At 68.8% G+C, this 17,964-nt stretch overlaps 1 protein-coding gene across 2 annotated transcripts; it reads right to left on the reverse strand.

Moving 5' to 3' along the window:
• Nucleotides 1-80: 80 nt before the first annotated feature.
• ITGA3 (integrin subunit alpha 3) lies at nt 81-15,627 on the reverse strand. 2 transcript variants are annotated; one of them, XR_012584167.1, is made up of 26 exons: nt 15,273-15,606; nt 8,968-9,089; nt 8,801-8,883; nt 7,895-8,144; nt 7,599-7,682; nt 7,095-7,302; nt 6,644-6,837; nt 6,278-6,366; nt 6,026-6,162; nt 5,734-5,820; nt 5,581-5,648; nt 5,204-5,340; nt 4,753-4,899; nt 4,572-4,669; nt 4,259-4,424; nt 4,093-4,161; nt 3,923-4,002; nt 3,594-3,671; nt 3,307-3,409; nt 3,058-3,228; nt 2,816-2,929; nt 2,576-2,689; nt 2,247-2,345; nt 2,025-2,150; nt 1,312-1,474; nt 81-1,064 (listed from the first exon to the last, which is right to left on the reverse strand). XR_012584167.1 is itself a non-coding variant. In XM_074562226.1 (25 exons), the coding sequence occupies exons 1-25, from the start codon at nt 15,461-15,463 to the stop codon at nt 906-908; spliced, it is 3,174 nt and encodes a 1,057-aa protein (XP_074418327.1). In that variant the 5' UTR covers nt 15,464-15,627; the 3' UTR covers nt 81-905. The 2 variants fall into 2 exon arrangements, 1 of the variants encoding a protein (XP_074418327.1); XM_074562226.1 differs by lacking the exon at nt 1,312-1,474 and having other exon boundaries at nt 15,273-15,627.
• Nucleotides 15,628-17,964: the final 2,337 nt, after the last annotated feature.

Raw genomic sequence — 17,964 nt, forward strand, 5'->3', positions numbered from 1 at the left:
CCCCCCGCAAAAGAAAACCCCACCCCACCAGCCCGCACCCCCCATCATGCCGTCAGCCAGGACACGGCGGAGACAAGAGGTTACAAATCCCAGAGCGAGGCTTTATTTGGCCCCAGCGGTGGGTGGGGGGGGATGAGCAGGGGCCGGGGGGGGTAGGAACCCCCCAGCCCCCAGTACCGACCGCGCTACGGGGCTCAACACCAAAACGCCGAGGAGAGACACGGAATAACTTAACCCGCGGGGCAGCGTCCGTGGCGTGGGACAGACCCCAGGAGATGAGGCTGCGGGCAGAGGGGACACAACCTCACGCTCTGCACCCCCCCCAAGCCAAAGCTGCGTCCGATGCAGACCAGGGGGGGGATTGTGAACATGCAGGATCGGGCCCCTGCACCACTTTGGGGAGGAGGCGGCGGCAGGGGTGGAAGGAACGAGCTCCCACCACCCCCCTCCCCACCACAGCATGTACCCAGTGCCGAGGGAAGGGGGGGTGTATGGGCGGGGGGTGTGGGGCGAGCGTGTCCCGCGTGCAAGGACGTGTCCTGATGTGCAGGGATGTGTCCCGGCCTGCGAGGACGGGTCCCAGGGTGCAAGGACGTGTGCGGGACATGGCGGGAGGAGTGTCTGCGCAGGATGGCGGGGAGAAGGCACTCTGAGACCAGCAGTGGTCACCTCGGGGGATGGGGGGGGGGGCGCGTCCCCCTGAGCGTGCAAGGCACGAGCGTGCGAGAGCCGGGCTGCGAGCCCGGGCAAGCGGAGAGGAGCAGGCAGAAGCCAGCGCTGAGATGCAGCCGCATCCGAAGGAGGGGAGGGGGATTTGGGCAGGGAGAGATGCACTTGTGCAAAGTCAAAAACACCGGCCCTGGTGCTCCCCTGGCAGAGGGGGCCGGGGGGGGCGGGCAGGGGGGTCAGTAGTACTTCTCCGGCTCCTGCCACTTGGTCACCCAGTGTTTCTTGCGGCGGCGGGGCAGGAGGCCACCAGGCTGGTAGCGCTGCTCCTGCCGGATCCTCACGGCGTGGTACTTGGGCATGATCCGGTAGTAGCGGGTCCGCTGGAAGAAGTGGCACTGCGGGGAGAGGGAGGGGAGAGGGTCAGCGTGGGGCTGGGGGGTGACACCGGAGGGTGAAGGAAAGAGAGAGAGACCCCCAGAGCCGGCAAAGAGCAGAGGCAAAGGGAGCAGCAGTCCTGGAGAGAGACCCCCGCGGAGCCCCTTGTGCCCTATAGGGACCCCATAGGGTCCAGCGGGAGAGATGAGGCAGCGAGGAAGAGGAGAGGAGGAAGATGCCACTGCAGCCGGCCCCGCGGGGCATTACCAAGCGGGTGGCGTGGGCACCCGGAGGGGGGGCAGCAGGGCTGCCCCCCCAACTAGTAGTCGTCTGTCAGCCGCTTGGTTTCCGACGGCTGGATCCTCATCTCTGCCTTCTGCCCCTTGGCTTCATACATGGCCCGCGTGTTGGCCCGCCGGAAGAAACCGCACTGCGAGGAAGGAGGTGACAGGGGTCAGGGGGGGACGGGAGAGGGGACGGGGGCGCTCCTGGCCACCCCCGCGGGGCGGCGAGCTGCCCCATCGTACCCTCACCCCTGGGGATGCTGTGGGTGGGTGGCCCTGCAGACCCACGAAACCCCTCCTGGCCGGAGAGTGGGGTCCCAGGGAGCCTGGGGGGGTCCCCAGGGGAGTCAGGGGGGTCTCAGGGGGCTGGAGACCTCCCAGACCCTCAGAACAGGGGGAGGTGGGAGCCATGGGGCAAGGAGGTGCCACCACCCAGCCCTGCTTTGCGTGGGGTTTTTTTGCAGCTCCCAAAATGTTTTGCACTGGGGGGGGAAAGTCGGGGTTCTCTCTGCTCCTCTTCCTCATCGCTTGGCAGCCAGGCACCTTCCACCCTCGGGGGGACACCTTCCACCCGCCGCTCCCGAGCATCCCGCAGCCAGGCGGGTAGGATGGCAGCCACCGGTGACACAAGCCCGTCAGGTCTCAGCAGGGTTCCTGCACCCCCTCCCTGGGAGGGGGATCTGGGCCCCCCCTCACCTTCCAGAGCAGGAGGATGATCAGCCCCAGCAGCAGCAGCCCGGCCGCCACCGCCACCAGCACCAGCCACAGCGCGATCTCGGCCGGCTGCTCCTCCGTCAGCTCCGAGTCCACGTCCACGGAGAACTGGGAGGGCCGAGAAGAGCCTCGTCAGTGGGAAGAGCTCCCAGTGGCCCCAGTCCCCCCCAGCCCGTCCCAGTCAGAGGCTCCGGCATCACTCACCCGCACCGTGTGGTTCCGCATGTTGATGGTGGGGACGTGGGTCCGGAGGAAGAGCGTCGCTGTGCCGTCCACCTTCACCCGGTCAAAATCGCTGTACTCCTGGGGGTGCACAGACGATGGAGAGGGGGGGACGTGGATAAGGGAAGAGGGGGGGGTACATGGGTGATGGAATAGGGGGATGTGGGTGACAGAAGGGGTAAGGGATGGGTGTTAGCCGCTGGGCTGAGGCCTGTCAAACTCCGTGCCCTGTTTCAGCACTGTCCCCAAGGGAGCAGCCCGGCCCTGTCCCCCCCACGTGCCCCCCCATCCCCAGCCGGCGCCGCACTGACCTCGATGAAGGTGCTGTTCCACACCCGGGCGCGGATGCTGAAGGTGGTGGGGTGCTGGGTCTGGAGGAGGGGGCACTCGAACCAGACGCAGCGAGCGGTGCCCTTGGAGCAGCTCTGGGAGACGAGGGGGAAGGGGGTGTCGGGGGGGAGCCAGAGCGTGGGTGCCAAGCAGTAGCATGCACAGTGGTGCCGGTGGGGGGCTGCCGGACCCCCACCCCACCCCCCGCAGCACCCACTCACCAGCACCACCTCCGACTTGGCTTTCTTGGCGGTGGCCAGGGTGACGGGGGGCTCGGCTGGCTCGGGGGCCTCCAGCTCCCGTCTCCGCCGGGACGGAGCCTGGTCCTCCAGCAACTGGGGGGGGCAAAGACCCCCGTCAGAGCCTGGGCAGCTCTGCCCACCCAGGGCTGACAGGGCTGGAAGTCCCCACGCCGTGGGGCAGGGACACATCCCTGCGGAGCAGCAGGGACAAGGTGACTCACGGTGAGGTTGAGGGGGTTAATGACCCCCCCGGGGGGCTGGCAGGTCTCGTTGCTGTTGATGAGGATCTCGGTGGGGTAGAGGAGCCACTTCCCGTTGGGGATCTCGTAGGGCCACTCGAAGCCAAGCAGGATGGTGCCCAGGTTGCCCAGTGACTCGCCCTTGGTAGTCACCTGTGGAGCAGAGTGGGAGATGGAGACCCGGCGTTCCCGACCCCCCCTGCCGCGGGCACTGGCCGCCCCCCGGCTCACCTGGAAGTCGAAGGCGAGGGGGCTGCCCACGTCCTGCTCGCTCCGCATGGCCGACTCACCCACCACCGTCCCACTGAAGTGCGACTGGGCGTGGGAGGGGGCTCTGGGGGGGGGACAGGGATGGCGAGGGGGGCAGAGGTGGCACGGAGCATCTCCAGAGCATCCCTCTGCCCCATTCCTGGGGCACAGGGGGGGCCATGCCCACTCCTGACACCCCAGACTCAGGTGGGGCAGACGGAGGGGACGCAGAGGGACCGGGGGGACACACACAGCCTTGCTGCACTCACATGGCCAGCGAGGACTGGATGCTGTAGTCCACCAGCAGCTTGGCCAGCACGGGCTGCAGGTCCTCCTGGGTGCTTTGCCTGCCAAGGCACCGGGGTCAGTGTCTCCCACCGCCGAGCAGCCCCCGACAGCATGGGGCAGCCCTCCCCTGCCCCAGCAGGAGCCGTGGGGTCCCCGTCCTGCCCACCCTGCTTCCCAGTCCTTCCCGGAGCAGTAACGCCACCGGGTACAACCCCGATCCACCACCGCGATTCCACCAAGCACGAGAGGAGCCGCCATCGCTCCGGGCACCCCCTTCCCAGCCCACTCCCACCCACCCGGGGACACTCACGTGGACAAATCCAGCCACACCAAGATCTCCCGCGTGTCCAGCATGATCCCGATGGCCTCGAAGACGATGATCAGCTCTGCCTGCAGCGCAGAGAGACCATGGAGCAGCTCAGCCGGCCACCCCGCCTGCCTCCTGAACCCCAAAAACAGGCTGGGGGGGGAAGCACTCACCCGCTGGTTCCTCTTAAAAGGGTTGCCCAGCTCACACAGCACCGTCTCTGCAACCGTACAGGCTCCGCTCTGGGGAGGGGAAGAGGGTGAGGAAGGTCCCGGCGAAGTCCCTCCCCCCCTGGTTCTTTCACCTTCTGCAGCCGGGGAGGGGGAAGCCGTCGCCTACCGGGCGGACGGAGGAGGGCAGCAGGCTGGGTGGCACCGTGACGTTGAGCAGCGCCTCGTGGGCGTCCTCGCCGTTGGAAGGGGTGGTGGGCACGTTGGTGATGTTGATGCTCAGGTAGAGCTTCCGCACGTCCCGGCTGTACTGCAGCACCTGGGTACCGTTTAGCCTGCGCAGAGACCCTCCCCGCTCAGCACACCTCAGCCCGACAGACTCCCCCCCACCCGGGGGGGGGGCTAAGGGGTGACCCACGGCCGACAGGGGTGGCACAGCGGGTGGTAGAGGTGGATGGGGACACGGAGGAACCCGCTGTCACCTGGGTAGGGGCTGGTTCTGGTCGGTGACGAAGCCGCTCTGGAGCTGGAGGTTGCTGTAGCACTTGTTGTCGGAGCCGCACTCCTTCTGGAACTCGATCTGGAGGGACAGGGACGTCCCCGTGAGCCTTCTCCCGCCCCCCAGGGAGTCTCAGCCCGGCATCTCCATCACCCCCCCGGCACCTTGGTCTCGTTCTCGTGGGACTGGTCCTGGTTGAGGACAGGGAAGGCGTCGAGGGAGCGGGGACCCAGCTGGAAGGTCCTGGACTTCTCCACCAGCGAGTAGTTCATGGAGAGCACGATGGGGTGCAGCTTGTCCCGGATGTTCTCCTGCGGGGTGGCAGAAATCACGGCAAAGCCCCGACTCCCTCCCCGGCCCCAGCTGCAGCCAGGCAGCCCCCGGCCACAACTGGCGTACCAGCTCCTGCTGACGAGACCCAACAAACTCATCACAGGATGGATAGAGGGAGGGAGGGATGGATGGATGGATTTCCACCTCTTTTCCTGGCCCTGTTGTTCCCAAAATCCTCCACACCCCGCCATCCACCTCCCCATCTCCAGGAGCTCCAGCCCCACGGACTCGCAGTGCACGCCAAACACGCGTGTACTCGCGTGCGCACACACACACGCTCACCAGCAGCAGGAGCTCCTTGGATTCACAGCGGGTCCTGGGCATGGGGAAGACGCCGTGGTAGGTGGCAGAGTGGGTCCCCAAAAACCTGACGCGGGGGGGGTGCCGGTCCTTGTCAGCCTCCAGGGTGTACTCCAGGGCTGGGGGAGCGCGGAGTGATGTTGGCGTCGCGCATGCGCGTGCCTCCAACGCAACCCCTCGTGTGCAGGTGTATCCCCTGCACACACACACGTGTGCATCCCCACACGCCGACACGTGCTCACACCCTCCCCAAACCCGTGCTCACACCCCCCCGCACACACACGCGTGTCCCCCCGGGTGTGCCCGCACCCTTGCACAAGTGCTGGTGGACACCCCCCGCCGGCCCCCCCAGCACTCACTGATCTCCTCCTGGTACTTGGGGTCCCCGGCGCTCTGCTTGTAGGCGAAGCAGACGGTCACCGTGATGCTGGGGGGGGGAAAGGGCGCCGTGAATGGAGGTGCCGGCACCGTGGTGCCGCGAGCGGGACCGGCTGCACCGGGGGGAGTCTCACCAGGAATCGGGGGTGCACCGGGCAGGGTCCACCTTGCTGGGGGTCACCGTGAAGGTCTTGTTCAAGATGTTGATGACAGGCCGAGCTCTGGGCAGAGACGGGGATCGGCTGAGCATCCCCTCCCACGCCCCCCGCAGCGGCACAGCTCCTCCTTGCCTGGTGCCAGCTCCCGGAGCCGGGCACATCGCTCCGTGCCCACCTTGGGGGGTGCTGGCAGAGGCAGGATCCGTCCCTGGGAGGTGGCAGGGAGGACAGAGGGCTGCAGGACGCCCGCTGTCCCCATGTCCCTTACCTGAGCAGGACCACCCTCTCGGCCAAGCTGCCCACCAGGAGGTCGGGGTAGAAGTTACCGTCCACGTCCACCCCCCCGCTCAGCGAGTATCCGAAGGTCCGCGTGCTGGCGGGGCCCAGATCCAACCCGCTGATCACCTGGATTTGGGGGGGGCGGTGTCACCCATTGCTCACCGTCCCCATAGATCCGGGCACCTACCCGCTGCACCCCGGGTCCGGGATGCTGGGCGAGGGGTCCCCACGGGGCCGGTACCTGCCGGGGTTTGTCCAGCAGCCCTTCCGCGCTGCTGTGGTAGATGTAGACCTTGCCGGGACCCTCGAAAGGAGCCCCCACAGCGATGTCTGTGGGGAGAAGAGGAGGGTCAGCCCCACAGGGGACGAGGGTCGTCATCTTCAATCCCCCCACACCCAACTCTCACCCAGCCCCTCTCCTCCATGAACACCCCCCACAACCAAGATCCCCCCCATCTCCTCCTCTTCACCCAAACCTCTCCAGAGACCCAACGCAGCCCCTCAAGTGGGATCCCCTCCTAGCTGAAGACCCCCCCCACACACCCCCAAGGCAGCCCTGCTGTGCCCCCCACCATGGCTCCCCCCTCGAGGGTCCCCAGCCCCTCACCCTGGAAGCCGTCCTGGTTGATGTCCCCGATGCTGGCCACGGCGAAACCGAAGGCGGAGTAACTGGGACCGGTGAGGACCAGGCTGGGGTGGGGCTGGAAGCCCCCCACCTCGTTCATGTAGACGTAGACTGCGCCCCCCACCTCCTGCTTGCGCTGGAAGTAGTAGGGGGCTCCCACCACCAGGTCCTGCCACCTGTGGGGCCAAGGGGCCGGTTGGGGCTGGGGCCTGTGACACCACCCCCCCCCGACACACCAGAAGCAGAGGGGACCACCCCCCAGACCCACAAAAAGATGGCCCCCCTAAAAAAAATCTGGCGATCCCCCCACCCCTGGAGCTGTGCCCCCATGCTATGACCCACAGAGACCCCCTCGAGCTGTGGGATGCCCAAGGAGAGACCCACCCCCCCAACCCCCTGGAGCTGGGGGGGGTCCCGGCCCCCCCGGCCTCACCCGTCGCTGTTGAGGTCTGCCAGGGCCACGGCGCTGCCGAAGTAGGAGCCGACCTGGTGTCCGGGGAGCAGGAGGCTCCTCTGCAGCGTCTGCTGGGGGCTGCGGCTCAGCAGGTACACGGCGCCCGTGTGCTTGTACCGGGGGGCGCCCGTCACCACCGTCACCGCGTCCTGCTGCAGCACCGCGCTGCCCACCTCCGCCGTGTACCCTGCCGCAAACCCCCCCACGGTGAGCGGGGGCCAGCAGCACGGGAACCCCCCGCCATCCCCGTGTTCCCCCCCATCGCCATCACACCCTGAACACCACGGTGTCACCACCACCCCCCTGCTCACACTATGCCCCCCCCCCCCCCCCCAAACCCCATAACCCTTCAGCATCCACTCCCAAGGCTGCTCCCTAAATCCACATCCCCCAAACCTCCTCCTCGCCCCAAATCCCCCCAAGGAACCATCGTGGGGGCGGGGGGGGAGTGGGGGAAAGCCCCCCTGCCCTGCTGCCGCACACCTATATAGGTATTGCCATTCTTCTTGTTGGGGTAGGAGAAGTCGTGCAGGTCCCACATCTCCCGCTGCAGCATGTAGTCGGTACCTGGTGGGGACCGGGGGGGTCAACCCCACAGTGGGGGGACAGCCCCTCGCCCCCAGCTCAGCACCCGCTCCCCTTGCACCCCTGCGGTGCGTGCGAGCACACACACACGCGCGTGTGCTCCAAGGTGCGTGCACACACAGGTGGCCATGCACGCACGAGGGGGTGTCCCGTGGGGGTATGGGCACCAGACATCCCCCCCCAGCCCCACACACCTTGCCAGTTGTAGGCACCGGGTGCCCCGAAATAGATGATGTTGGCGGTGAAGCCGGCGCTGGTGCCCATCTGGCACATGCCGGTCTCGTCGGTGTCGGTGTTGGAGTTGCACATCTCGTTGTGGTAGGTCTGCCACTCGTCGCTGATGTTGAGGCGCAGGTCGTTGCCCCGCACGTAGCACTTGCCCACCATGCGCCGCTGGTCCTCGCTGCCCGACCACAGCACCTTGGTGTAACGGTGAGCGCAGGCCTGCCGGCACAGCACGGCACCCCTCTCAGCGCCTGCGGCACCCCTAAAAATGGGGGGCTACGGCCCCCTCCTTCCCAGGCCACCACCCCCTGCCCCATGCGCTGCCTCTGCTCCGATCCTGGTGTCAGGCCGTATACAGGGACACTGCCCTGCCATTAATGCAGCCCAGACGTCGGGGGTGTTGCCCAGCGTTACCTGGGGTGTGATGGGCTATAGGGCACGATACTGTCCTGCCACCTGAGAGCTCCCGAGATGCTCTGAGAGCACCTGAGAGGCTCCTGAAAGCACCTGAGATGTCCCTGAGACACTCCCAAGAGCATCTGAAATGTCCCTGAGATGCTTCTGGGATGCTCCCGAGAGCACCTGAGATACTCCCGAAAGCACCTGAGACGTCCCTGTGATGCTCCCGCGAGCGCCGGTCCGTCCACACCAGTACACCCTGCCAGGAGAGGGGTCCCTGCACCCCGTCGCCCCACAGCTCCCCGCCCCAGGGGACAGGCAGAGAGGGAGGTGACAGGGGAAGCCCTGCAGTGCCTGCCTGGTGCCACCACGCTGGGGACACCTGAAAGGACCAGCAGCTCCCTGGCGCAGCCGTGCGAGGCGGCATCTCGGCACCAGCACAGGCGTGTGAAACGTTGCGGTGCACGTGGACTCACCAGCACCCTCCCGGCCGGCTGCCGCTGGCTGGCCACCGTCACCCCCAGCCACATGTCATCGATGATGGCCTTGTCCGGCTCACCTGGGTGAGGGAGAGACAGCGTGAGAGTGGGGACCCCCCCCAGAGCCCCCACGTGCCGGGGGGTGTTTTGGGGTGCCCACGTACTCTTCAACTGGATGTCGAGCCGCTGGCAGTCGCTCGTGGAGGCGGTGAGGGGACAGGCGTAGACGGCGCCCGTCCGCGTGCCGTTCGCCGGCTCCACATCTCGGGGGGCCCCGACCAGCAGCCTGGGGGGGCAGAAAACAGGGGGCAGTGGGTCCACCCGCCCCAGTGCCCTCCGCATCACTTTTGGGGGTGCAAAGCCAGGCTGGCTACCCCGGGGAGGGGGTGGTGGGTGCGATGGTGGCCAGGACACACTCCGGGGGGACGGGAGATGCATCCCCGGAGCACGTCACACCTTGACACCCCCAAATGAAGGCAGAGGGGACAGGGGACCCCCAGCCCCATCTCTGGAGCAGGAAGGGGGGGGTCCCCTTGGGTGGGCACAGGGTGGCAGCAACCAGCCGCTCGCCCCCGGCACGTGGGTGCAGGAGAGCGCTGGAAGGGCAGCAAAGGGACAGACGCCCCTCCGGGCGGGGGGGACAGACTGACGGACACGCTCCCTGCCCCCTCCTCGCAGGACCCGATGCCAGCACGGGCTCACGGCTGAGCCCCCCCATCCCGGCATATGAGGGGATGCAGGAACAGGGGGTCAGGCTGACGCTGGCAAACTGCACTCGCCGGGACGGCAAAGCGGGGAGCCCATCGGCACGATCCAGCCGCCGCCAGCGCGGGGCCCCCCCGGGCTGTGTAAACAGCCGCAGCCCTTTTCCCGGCCAACCTTTGAGCCGGCGGCGAGGCCAGGGCCCCCGCGGCGCAGCTGCGGCGTGTCCGGCAGACAGGCTTCCCGCCGCCGTGCCAGGGAATGCCAGGGAACGTCAGAGGAACCGGGATGGAAAGAGACCCCGGGAGCGGGAAGGGCGCACACGTGTCCCTCTTCCCGGGAGGGGTCCGGGCTTGCCTCCACCCGCTCCGGGGGGTCCCGGGGGTGCCAGCACCCTTCCGGGGGTGACTCAGGCCCCAGGGCGGGCAGAGACATCCCGGTTGAGTCATGGCAGTGCCATGCAGCGGGGAGGACATCGGCATCCCTGGGGGGGGTGCCCCGGCTGGAGACACAACCCCCGCCGCCCAGCTCCACGTGCGCTACCCCCCCCCGCGGTGTAGGGGATGCTGAAGGGACCCCAGCACCCACCTGAACCCCCCCAAAACCCACGGGAAGAGCAGGACCCCCAGGTAGTGGGTCCTGTCCCCCACAGCCCTGCCGTGGGGCTGGGGGACAGCAGGAGGACCTGGCATGCCCGGGGAGCTCCGGAAAGGGCCAGCCTTTCCGACGGGAAGTCCTTCGGGATGGTGAGGACAATGGCGTGGAGGAGGCATGGCCACACCATGCCAGCAGAGGAAACGCGTCCCTGCTCACAGGCGGGCTGCCGGGGGGACACACAAGGCACCCAGGTAGCCGCCACAGCCCCCAGACCTTATCACAGGTCACTGGGGTAACGAGTTGGTCGGTTCTCAGCCTGGCCAGCCCTGCCACCGGTGAGGACAGGGGACAATTCCGGCTGTCCCCATCCCGCTGCTGGCGCGCCGGGAGCTGCGGGGAGGCTGCGCCGGGCAGGGCTGAGCAGTGCGAGGGCAGCGCGGGCGCGTCCGGGCAGCGCCGGGCGGCTGACTCAAAGCCCAGGCGCAGGAGGAATGCGGGGCCCCAGGCAGCCCCCGCACCGGCATGTCGGGGCCCCCCGCGCCCGCCGATGGGCACCGCTGGCAGCATCGCTCCGGCTGAGTCAGCCAGATGCTGCAGGTGGCGGGGGGGGGGGGGGGCCATGGCATCACTCACAGAAGAGCCCCCAAAGGGGTGCAATGGGGGGCAGCTCCCCCTGGGAACGCTGGGCTGGGGGTGGCAGCGGCATCCACATCCCCCTCGGAAAGCGGGACCCCCCCAGGTGCGAAGGCAAGGTTGTTTCCTCCCAACTTTTTCCAACTTGGAGCAAAGGAATCTGCCCCTCACCTAATTCCTGCCCCCCACACCCCATACACCTGAGGGACGTGGCGGGGGGGACAAGGGGCACCATTGTGCCCATTTATCTGGAGGGGAAGTGACTCAGGGCTGGAGGGAGAACTCGGGGGGGGTCCTGCCACCTGGCCCCAGCAGGACCCGCACCCCTGGGGTGCTGCCCCACCGTGAGCACGGCTCCTGGGGACAGGGACACGCATACGGCCCCTCATCGGGGCATGCCACGGCCGGGACCAGCCCCCAGCCTCCCCGGGTGGTCCCGGCTTGGCCGGACCCCAGCTCCAAGCAAAGCCGTTCCCGACCACCATCGCTCCTCACGGCCGTGCCCCGCGGGTCCCAGGGAGGGGGGAGCCGGCCCAAGCCAAGCGGCTCCGGCGTCTCACCGCCTCCAGCCGACTTCCCGGCACAGCAGCCCACCCGCAGGCTCTGCTCCCAGGGCAGGGGGGGTGTCCGTGGGATGCTGGGGGCTTCTGAGCCCCACCAGAGCAGGGTGGGGGACATGCAGAGGTGTCCCCCACCTACACATGCCCCAGGGTGCCATGCAGAGCCCAGCTACATCGAGACCCAGGAGCTGGGATGCTGAGGCTCCCGTCTTGGGGAGGCCAGGACCAGTTTGTGGCACTGGTCCCACCCGGGCTGGGGCGGGGGGGGGAACGGGATGTGAGGAGATGGGGCTCAGCCCAGGCTTTGTGCTCAGACACCCCCGGGACGGTCAAAGAGCAGCGAGAGGGGGAGGCCGGGGAGGGAGGGAGGAGGAATGCGAGAGGCCGTGCCCCGTCCTAATCCGCCCTGGTAAACCAGGGTTGGGGGGGAACGACACACATGGTGGTGGGGGTGCTCCCCGCCAGCGCTGGCTGAACCGGGAGAGGCGGCTGCCGGATGGTCTCGGCACCGGGGCACTGACCAGCCCCGAAACTCATCCGCCCCCGGCGTGGGAGAGGCGTGAGGAGGATGGCGAAGGGGGATCCGGCCCGATGGCGGGCTGGGGTCAGCAACTGGGGGGCTCCCAAACACCCCCCCCCCGGCCCCACTTCCCCCCTCAGAGAGCAGCTGGGCAGCGCGCGCGGCACCTCATCCATCTCCCGACACGCTGGAGGGGTGATGAGCGCCGAGGGGCAGGAGGGTGGGGGCTCCGGCACATCCCACCCCATCCCCGCAGGCAGCACCCGGCTCAGGGCTGTGGGGATCCCCCCCCAGGGTTTCACACCCCAAACCTCCCCCCACCCCGGGGCTGGAGCAAGCTCAGGGATTGAGATCTCAGCTCCGCGATGGGGCTGGGGGGTCCAGCCCCCAACAACCCCCCCGACCCGCCAAAGGTGGGTAACTGGGGGGTGACCCCAGCACAGCCCACCCCTGCTCAAGAGTCACTGCTCCAGGCCAGCCCCAAACACCCACCACCCCCCCGACCCCCCCAGTACCACTACATTTACAATGGGGGGGGCCTGCAGTGATTGACTTCCCCCCCCCCTCCCCGGGAGCCCTGAGCAGGCAGATCTGCTGATGCCCATGCGGGAAAGGAGACGGGAGAGGGGGAAGAGACGGCTCCTCAGAGCAGCGAGGGATGGATGCATGGACGGATGGATGACCCCCCCCGGATGCCGGCCCCGACGCATCCATCCCCCCTAGGCCTGCCAAGGAGCCGCAGCCCCACAGGACCCCGGCAGCTTTCACTGGCCCCCAGCCAAGGCAGGGGGAGTGCGGCCAGGCCGGCTCTGGCAACCGGCAGAAAACCAACCGAGGGGGAGGGAAAGCTGGGAATTCTGCCGGCCCCGCTCTCCTCCTCCCTACCGGCCAGCTGGGACCAGCAGGATGCCTGAGCATCGGGCAGATTCCCGCTCCCCCTCGCAGACAGTAGGGAAACTGAGGCACGCAGAGCGTTGCAGGTGTGGGTGCTGCCTCCTGCCTCCCCGGCATGGATGCACCGTGCCTCAGTTTCCCCATGTCATTCAGGGACCCCCCAAACCTGCATGGGTCGGGTTTTCCTGGCACCGCTGGGTCCCACCAGTGCAGCCATGAGCCAAACCCTAGCGGAGACCATGGGAGTGGTCGGATCCGGCACTGGCAGCTGAAGGAGTTTCTTAATCTCGGGGAGGCAGATAACGCTTCCACCTTGCCTTCACCTGGCCCGGGGAGGAGCGAGCAAACAAACCTTTGCATGGGCACAGCTCCGGGACACGAAAAACACGGCGGCGAGGGAGGGGGGGGTGGGGGGCAGGGAAGGAGGAAGAGGGGGACACTCTGGCATGATGCCAGCTGTGCCGTGCCAGCCTGGCCCCCCGCCAGCGCCCAGCCAGGAAGCGGCTCTTCCCACGTGGGCGAGAGGTGGGGAATGCCAGCCCTGCTCCGGAGCATCCCTCTTCACCCCACCGCCAGCCCCACACATCCCACGGCCAAAGCGGCATCAGGGCAAGGCCAGGCAGAGATTCCCCCTCCAAAAAAAAACACGGGACACCCCCCTGGCAGGGATGATGGTGTCAGGAAGCATCCCTTTCCTGTCCCCACCTGCGCGGGCATGCCTGGCGAGCAAAGGGCAGCAGGAGCCCCTGTGGTTGAGGGAGGGGAGCGGGTTCGCCTCCCCCCCCCCCCCAAAAGGTTGCAGCCCCGGCTCACCACCCCCAGCACGCCTGTGCCGGCGTGACCCCCCCCATCCACCCAGAACGACTGACACCCCAGGTTGGGGACAATGGGCACCCCCAAGGACAAGGGTGCCCTGTCTCCCCGCAATGGGGCCAGGCAGCAGAGGGCTCCCAGGGAAAGTGGGTGCAAATCCCCCAGGGGTTTCACACTCTAAAACTTTCCCCCCCACCGCGGACGGCAGAGCCTCCGCGCCTCGCCAGCATCATGCTCAGACACGCACGGGCCACGTGGGCCACGCCGGGGGATCGCTAACCCCTGCCGGGGCCAAACACCCCCCAAAACCCCCCCAAATCGCAGTGACGGCCACCACCAACATCTCGGGAAGATGGACAAGGCGATCCGCCCCAGCGCCAGCCAGGACCCCGACCTCTGTCCCCCCGCCAGCAGCTCCGATACCACTGGATACCCAGCCATGGATGGGAGCCAATGTGTCCCCACGGGGAGAAGGGGTTCCGGGGGGCTGAGCCAGGTCCTGCACCCCCCCCAGCTGCTCCACAGGGAACGGCTTCACTCCCTCCTGGACAGGAGCAACAACAAGACGTCCCACGGCAGGGCAAGCGGCCGAAATGCATCTCTGGAATGTGGAGCAGCAGATGCCTCGGTCCAGCAGCTGCCATCGGTCCCTCCGCCACGGGCACGGCGGAAAAGAGGGAGCCCTCTGGGTCTCCGAAGGGCCACCCCCCACCCCCCCGCAGCCAGGAGTTCCACGGGAGGGTGAGCCAGCAAAAACTTGTGCCCTCAAGCGAGAAAAAAAACCCAACCCAACCCCTACGCCTTCTCCCCAGCAGGAACATGCAACTCGCACCTCCGCCCAGGAGCGATGGGGTGCTGCCCACGCGTGGGGGGGGGGTCCAGCTGAGCTGGGGGGACAGCAGGGGACACGGTGAGTGACAGTGGTGGGATTGCACGGGGAACGCGCCGGCTGAAAAGGGCTTTTGTTGGGGTTTCGCTCGGCAGCAGGAACCACAGTTCAACAGGTTCCCCAGGCCCCCCCACCCCCCCGGCAGACCGGGGGCTGCTGGATGGGGACAGAGGCGGCCAGGGGTAAAGGGGGGACACGAGGGGCTTTGCAACCAGCCCGCAGACGGTGCCCAGCCGGGACCCCGCGGGTGGGGACAGCCCCCACCTCCCCGGGTGGCTGCCAGGCTCCGTGTCCCCCGGTGCTGTTGCGGCGTGTCCCTGCCTGTTGCCCCAGGTCACCGGGGTCCTGAGCAGGGACCCCACAGTGGGCGCTCGGCACCCGAGGAATAAGGGGAGGGGGAGAACCCCAGGGTCAGGATGGGACCCCTTCGATAAAGGGGTGCAAAGCAAAGCCACGAGCAGTGGGCAAACACCCGAGGAGCTATTTTACAGCACGTACCCGCCCTCGCCCTGAGCTCAGGGCTCTGGGGTGAGGGAGAGACACCCCCCCTCAACACCCCCCACTCCCAGCTCAGCACCTAGACCCCCGGGACACCCCCCTCCCTGCACCCAAAACCCCCCCCTCCAGCTCCTCCTCCTGCCTCACCTCGGCGGCCAGCACAGCCTGGGGACCTTCGCCCTGCCCCACGGGGGACCCGCACGCCCCGGGGACCCGCACCCAACGGGGGACCCGCCCCTCCTCACGAAGGACACCCCCCGTCTCGAGCCCCGGGACTCCGCTCCCCCCGGCGGGACCCCCCTGCCTGGACCCCCCTCCCAGCCCCCCGAGAGCCCGGACACGGTGCCCCCCCCCCGCACTCACAGGTGGCGCTCCCGCCGCTCGGTCTGCCAGTGCAGCGCTACCGAGAAGCCAAAGAAGCCGTCGGGGGTCGCGCCCTCCTTGAGCACCGGGAAGGCGCGGTCCAGGTTGAAGGCGGCGGCGGGGAGCAGCGGGAGCAGCAGCCCCGGCAGCAGCCGCAACAGCCCCAGCGGCCGCGGCGGTGGCCCCGCCATGTCCCGTCCCGCACCGCCTCCCGCTACCGCCGCACGGACCGCGCCCCACCGGGGCCGGTGCGCTGCGGGGCGGGGGCGGGGCCGGGCGGGGCGCGCGCCCTTCCGGGCACTCCCCCTTAAAGGGGCCGCACCCCCCGCACCCCCCCCCCCGCCGCCGTCACACCGGGCACCTGCGGGGGGGGGGGGGCGGGGGGGAACCGCTCCCGCGCGTGCGCACCGGGGGGCGGGGCCATACCTGCGCGTGCACAGCAGGCGGTGGGAGCACGCGCGCTGGCACACGCCCCGCCCACCCCGGGTCACCGCATCCCCCCCCCGCCACACACAAAGAAGGACCCCCCCTTCGCCCTAGGGGGGGCTACCCCCCAGCACCCCCCCTGCGCCCTGCGCCGTCCCCTGGGACCCCCGGGAGGGCACCTCCCTGCTGGGACCCCCGGGCTAGGCCCCCCCCCCCTCAATCTGGGACCTCCGTGGGTGCGACCCCCCACCTCAGACCCCCGGCATCGACCCTTTGGGATGGGACCCCCAGGCTGGGACCCACCATGGGATGGGACCCCCGAGGACTGGATCCCGTGAGGATCGGACCCCCCGTGCGATGGGACACCCAGGAGCAGCCCACCCCCACAGAATGGGACCCCCAAGTCAGGACCCCCCCCCCCCGGAATGGGACCCGCAGGGTCGCATCCCCCTCCCCGGGACGGGACTCCCAAGTTAGGACCCCCCGCGCGGTACCGCCCCTCGGATGGGACCCCCCTCTCCTGAGCTCAGCCCCCCCGCGTTGTGCCCCGGAGCTGCCGGGGCGGGACGGGAGGGAGAGAAAATCCCCGGCCTCCCACGGCGTCCGCCCGCCCGGGAACGCCGGGAATGCGCCGGCTCCCTGCCCGGTACCGGCTCCCGGGACCCTCCCTCCCTCCTGGTTGGGTCCTCAGGGCTGCGGCACCCGGCGGGGGGCTGCGGGGATGGCTGCGAGGGCCGGGGGGGTCCCCAGGGGCTGGACGGACAGGAGCCCGCCCCCCCCGCGAGGGCCTGGCAGGGGGTCAGGGTTGGACCCCACGAGCGGGCCCGGGCCCACGGCCGTGCCCCGGGACAGCCACCCCGCGCCGGGACAGGGACTCCCCGGCGCCGTCCCCGGGGAAGGCGGCTGCAGCCGCAGCATCACCGCTTCCCTCCCGGGGAGGTGGCGGCGGCGGCTCCTGTGGTCCCCAACCCCGGCAGAGGTCACCGGGAGCCGCCCGTGACAGGAAACCCCCGGGTGGGGTGAGGGGGGGCTGCAGGATGTCCTGTGTCCCCCGCCCCGGCGTCCCCGCGCCCCGGCACGGCTCCTGCGCTGCACGATGTCACTGGAAAGAGTGACGGCACTGGGGACAGTCCCAAGGGCAGCCGGCACACGGCTCTGGCAGGGGCCTGTCCCTTGTCCCCAACCCCAGCCCCTGTCCCAACGGCCCCCAGCCTGTCTGGCCCCGATCCTGGCTCGGAGCACCCCAAACACCCACTGTCTCCCCAGGGACGCGTGGATTTTCCCTCTGGCAGGTGACACAGCCCTCGGCACGGGGGCAAAGAGCCCTCCCTGGCCGCGTCGCCAGGTGCGTGTCCCTCCCCGGCTTGGGGACATTTTTGGGCACAATGGGTCGATCTCTCCCCACCGGGTTGTCGGGTGTTTCAGGGGTTCGCCCCGTGGCCTTGGCTGCCACCCGGGGGAGTGGGGGGGGCAGCACCCCAGGAAGCGTGTTTACACCCAAAGAGGGGTGTTTGTACCCAAAGAGAACTATTTGCACCCAAGGAAGGGTGTTTGCATCCAAAGGGGGGTGTTTGTACCCGAAAAAGGGGTGTTTTCACCGAAAGAAGGGTGTTTGCACCCGAAGGAGGGGTGTCAGCACCCCAGCAGGGGGTGTCTGTACACAAGGAGCATGTTGACACCCAACGGGGAGGTACCTGCACCCAACGCGGGGGGTCTTAGCCCCCAGGGAAGGGTATTGTCGGCCCGGGGGAGGATTAGCTCCCAAAGAGGGGGGTGTTCGCACCCAAGGGGGGGTGTGAGCACCCAAAGAGGGGGTGTCGCCGCCCAAGAGGGGGTGTCATGACTTCAAAAGGCCACTAGATGGCAATGTCCGCCCAAGGATGCTTTGGGTGGGCGCGGTCCGCTGGGTCGCCCCCCCCGCACCCCTCCCGCAGCTGTGGCAGAGGTGGGGACACGAGGGGACCCCCGCGGGCACTGCTGGGGCTCCCACCGGGGAGAACCCGGGGGGCGGGGAGCCCCTCCAGCCTGGTCGAGGGCACAGGGGACGGCGGGGAGCCGGGGGAGGCGTTGCTGTGGTCAGCCCTGCCAGCCCCCCGTGCACCCACCCACCGAGACCCCCGGGCGCCCCAGCGCAGCACCTTCTGCCACCCCCACTGTCCCAGTTCACCCAAACTGACCCCCCCCCCAGCGCCGCCCCACAATGAGCTCCCGGGTTTGGGGCTGCAGCAGGAGCCAGCCTGTCCGAGCAGCCTCCGGCAGCCGGAGG

The sequence above is a fragment of the Larus michahellis genome, chromosome 18 (assembly GCF_964199755.1).
Source record: "Larus michahellis chromosome 18, bLarMic1.1, whole genome shotgun sequence".
Classification (NCBI taxonomy): domain Eukaryota; kingdom Metazoa; phylum Chordata; class Aves; order Charadriiformes; family Laridae; genus Larus; species Larus michahellis.

Coding starts and splice junctions, on each gene's coding strand:
- ITGA3 (XM_074562226.1), bottom strand. CDS start 15,463: ATGGCGGGGCCACCGCCGCGGCCGCTGGGGCTGTTGCGGCTGCTGCCG. Junction 7,683..7,894: donor CGGTGCCTACAACTGGCAAG/GTGTGTGGGGCT, acceptor GGTCCCCACCAG/GTACCGACTACATGCTGCAG. Junction 6,838..7,094: donor GCAGACCTCAACAGCGACGG/GTGAGGCCGGGG, acceptor TTGGCCCCACAG/GTGGCAGGACCTGGTGGTGG.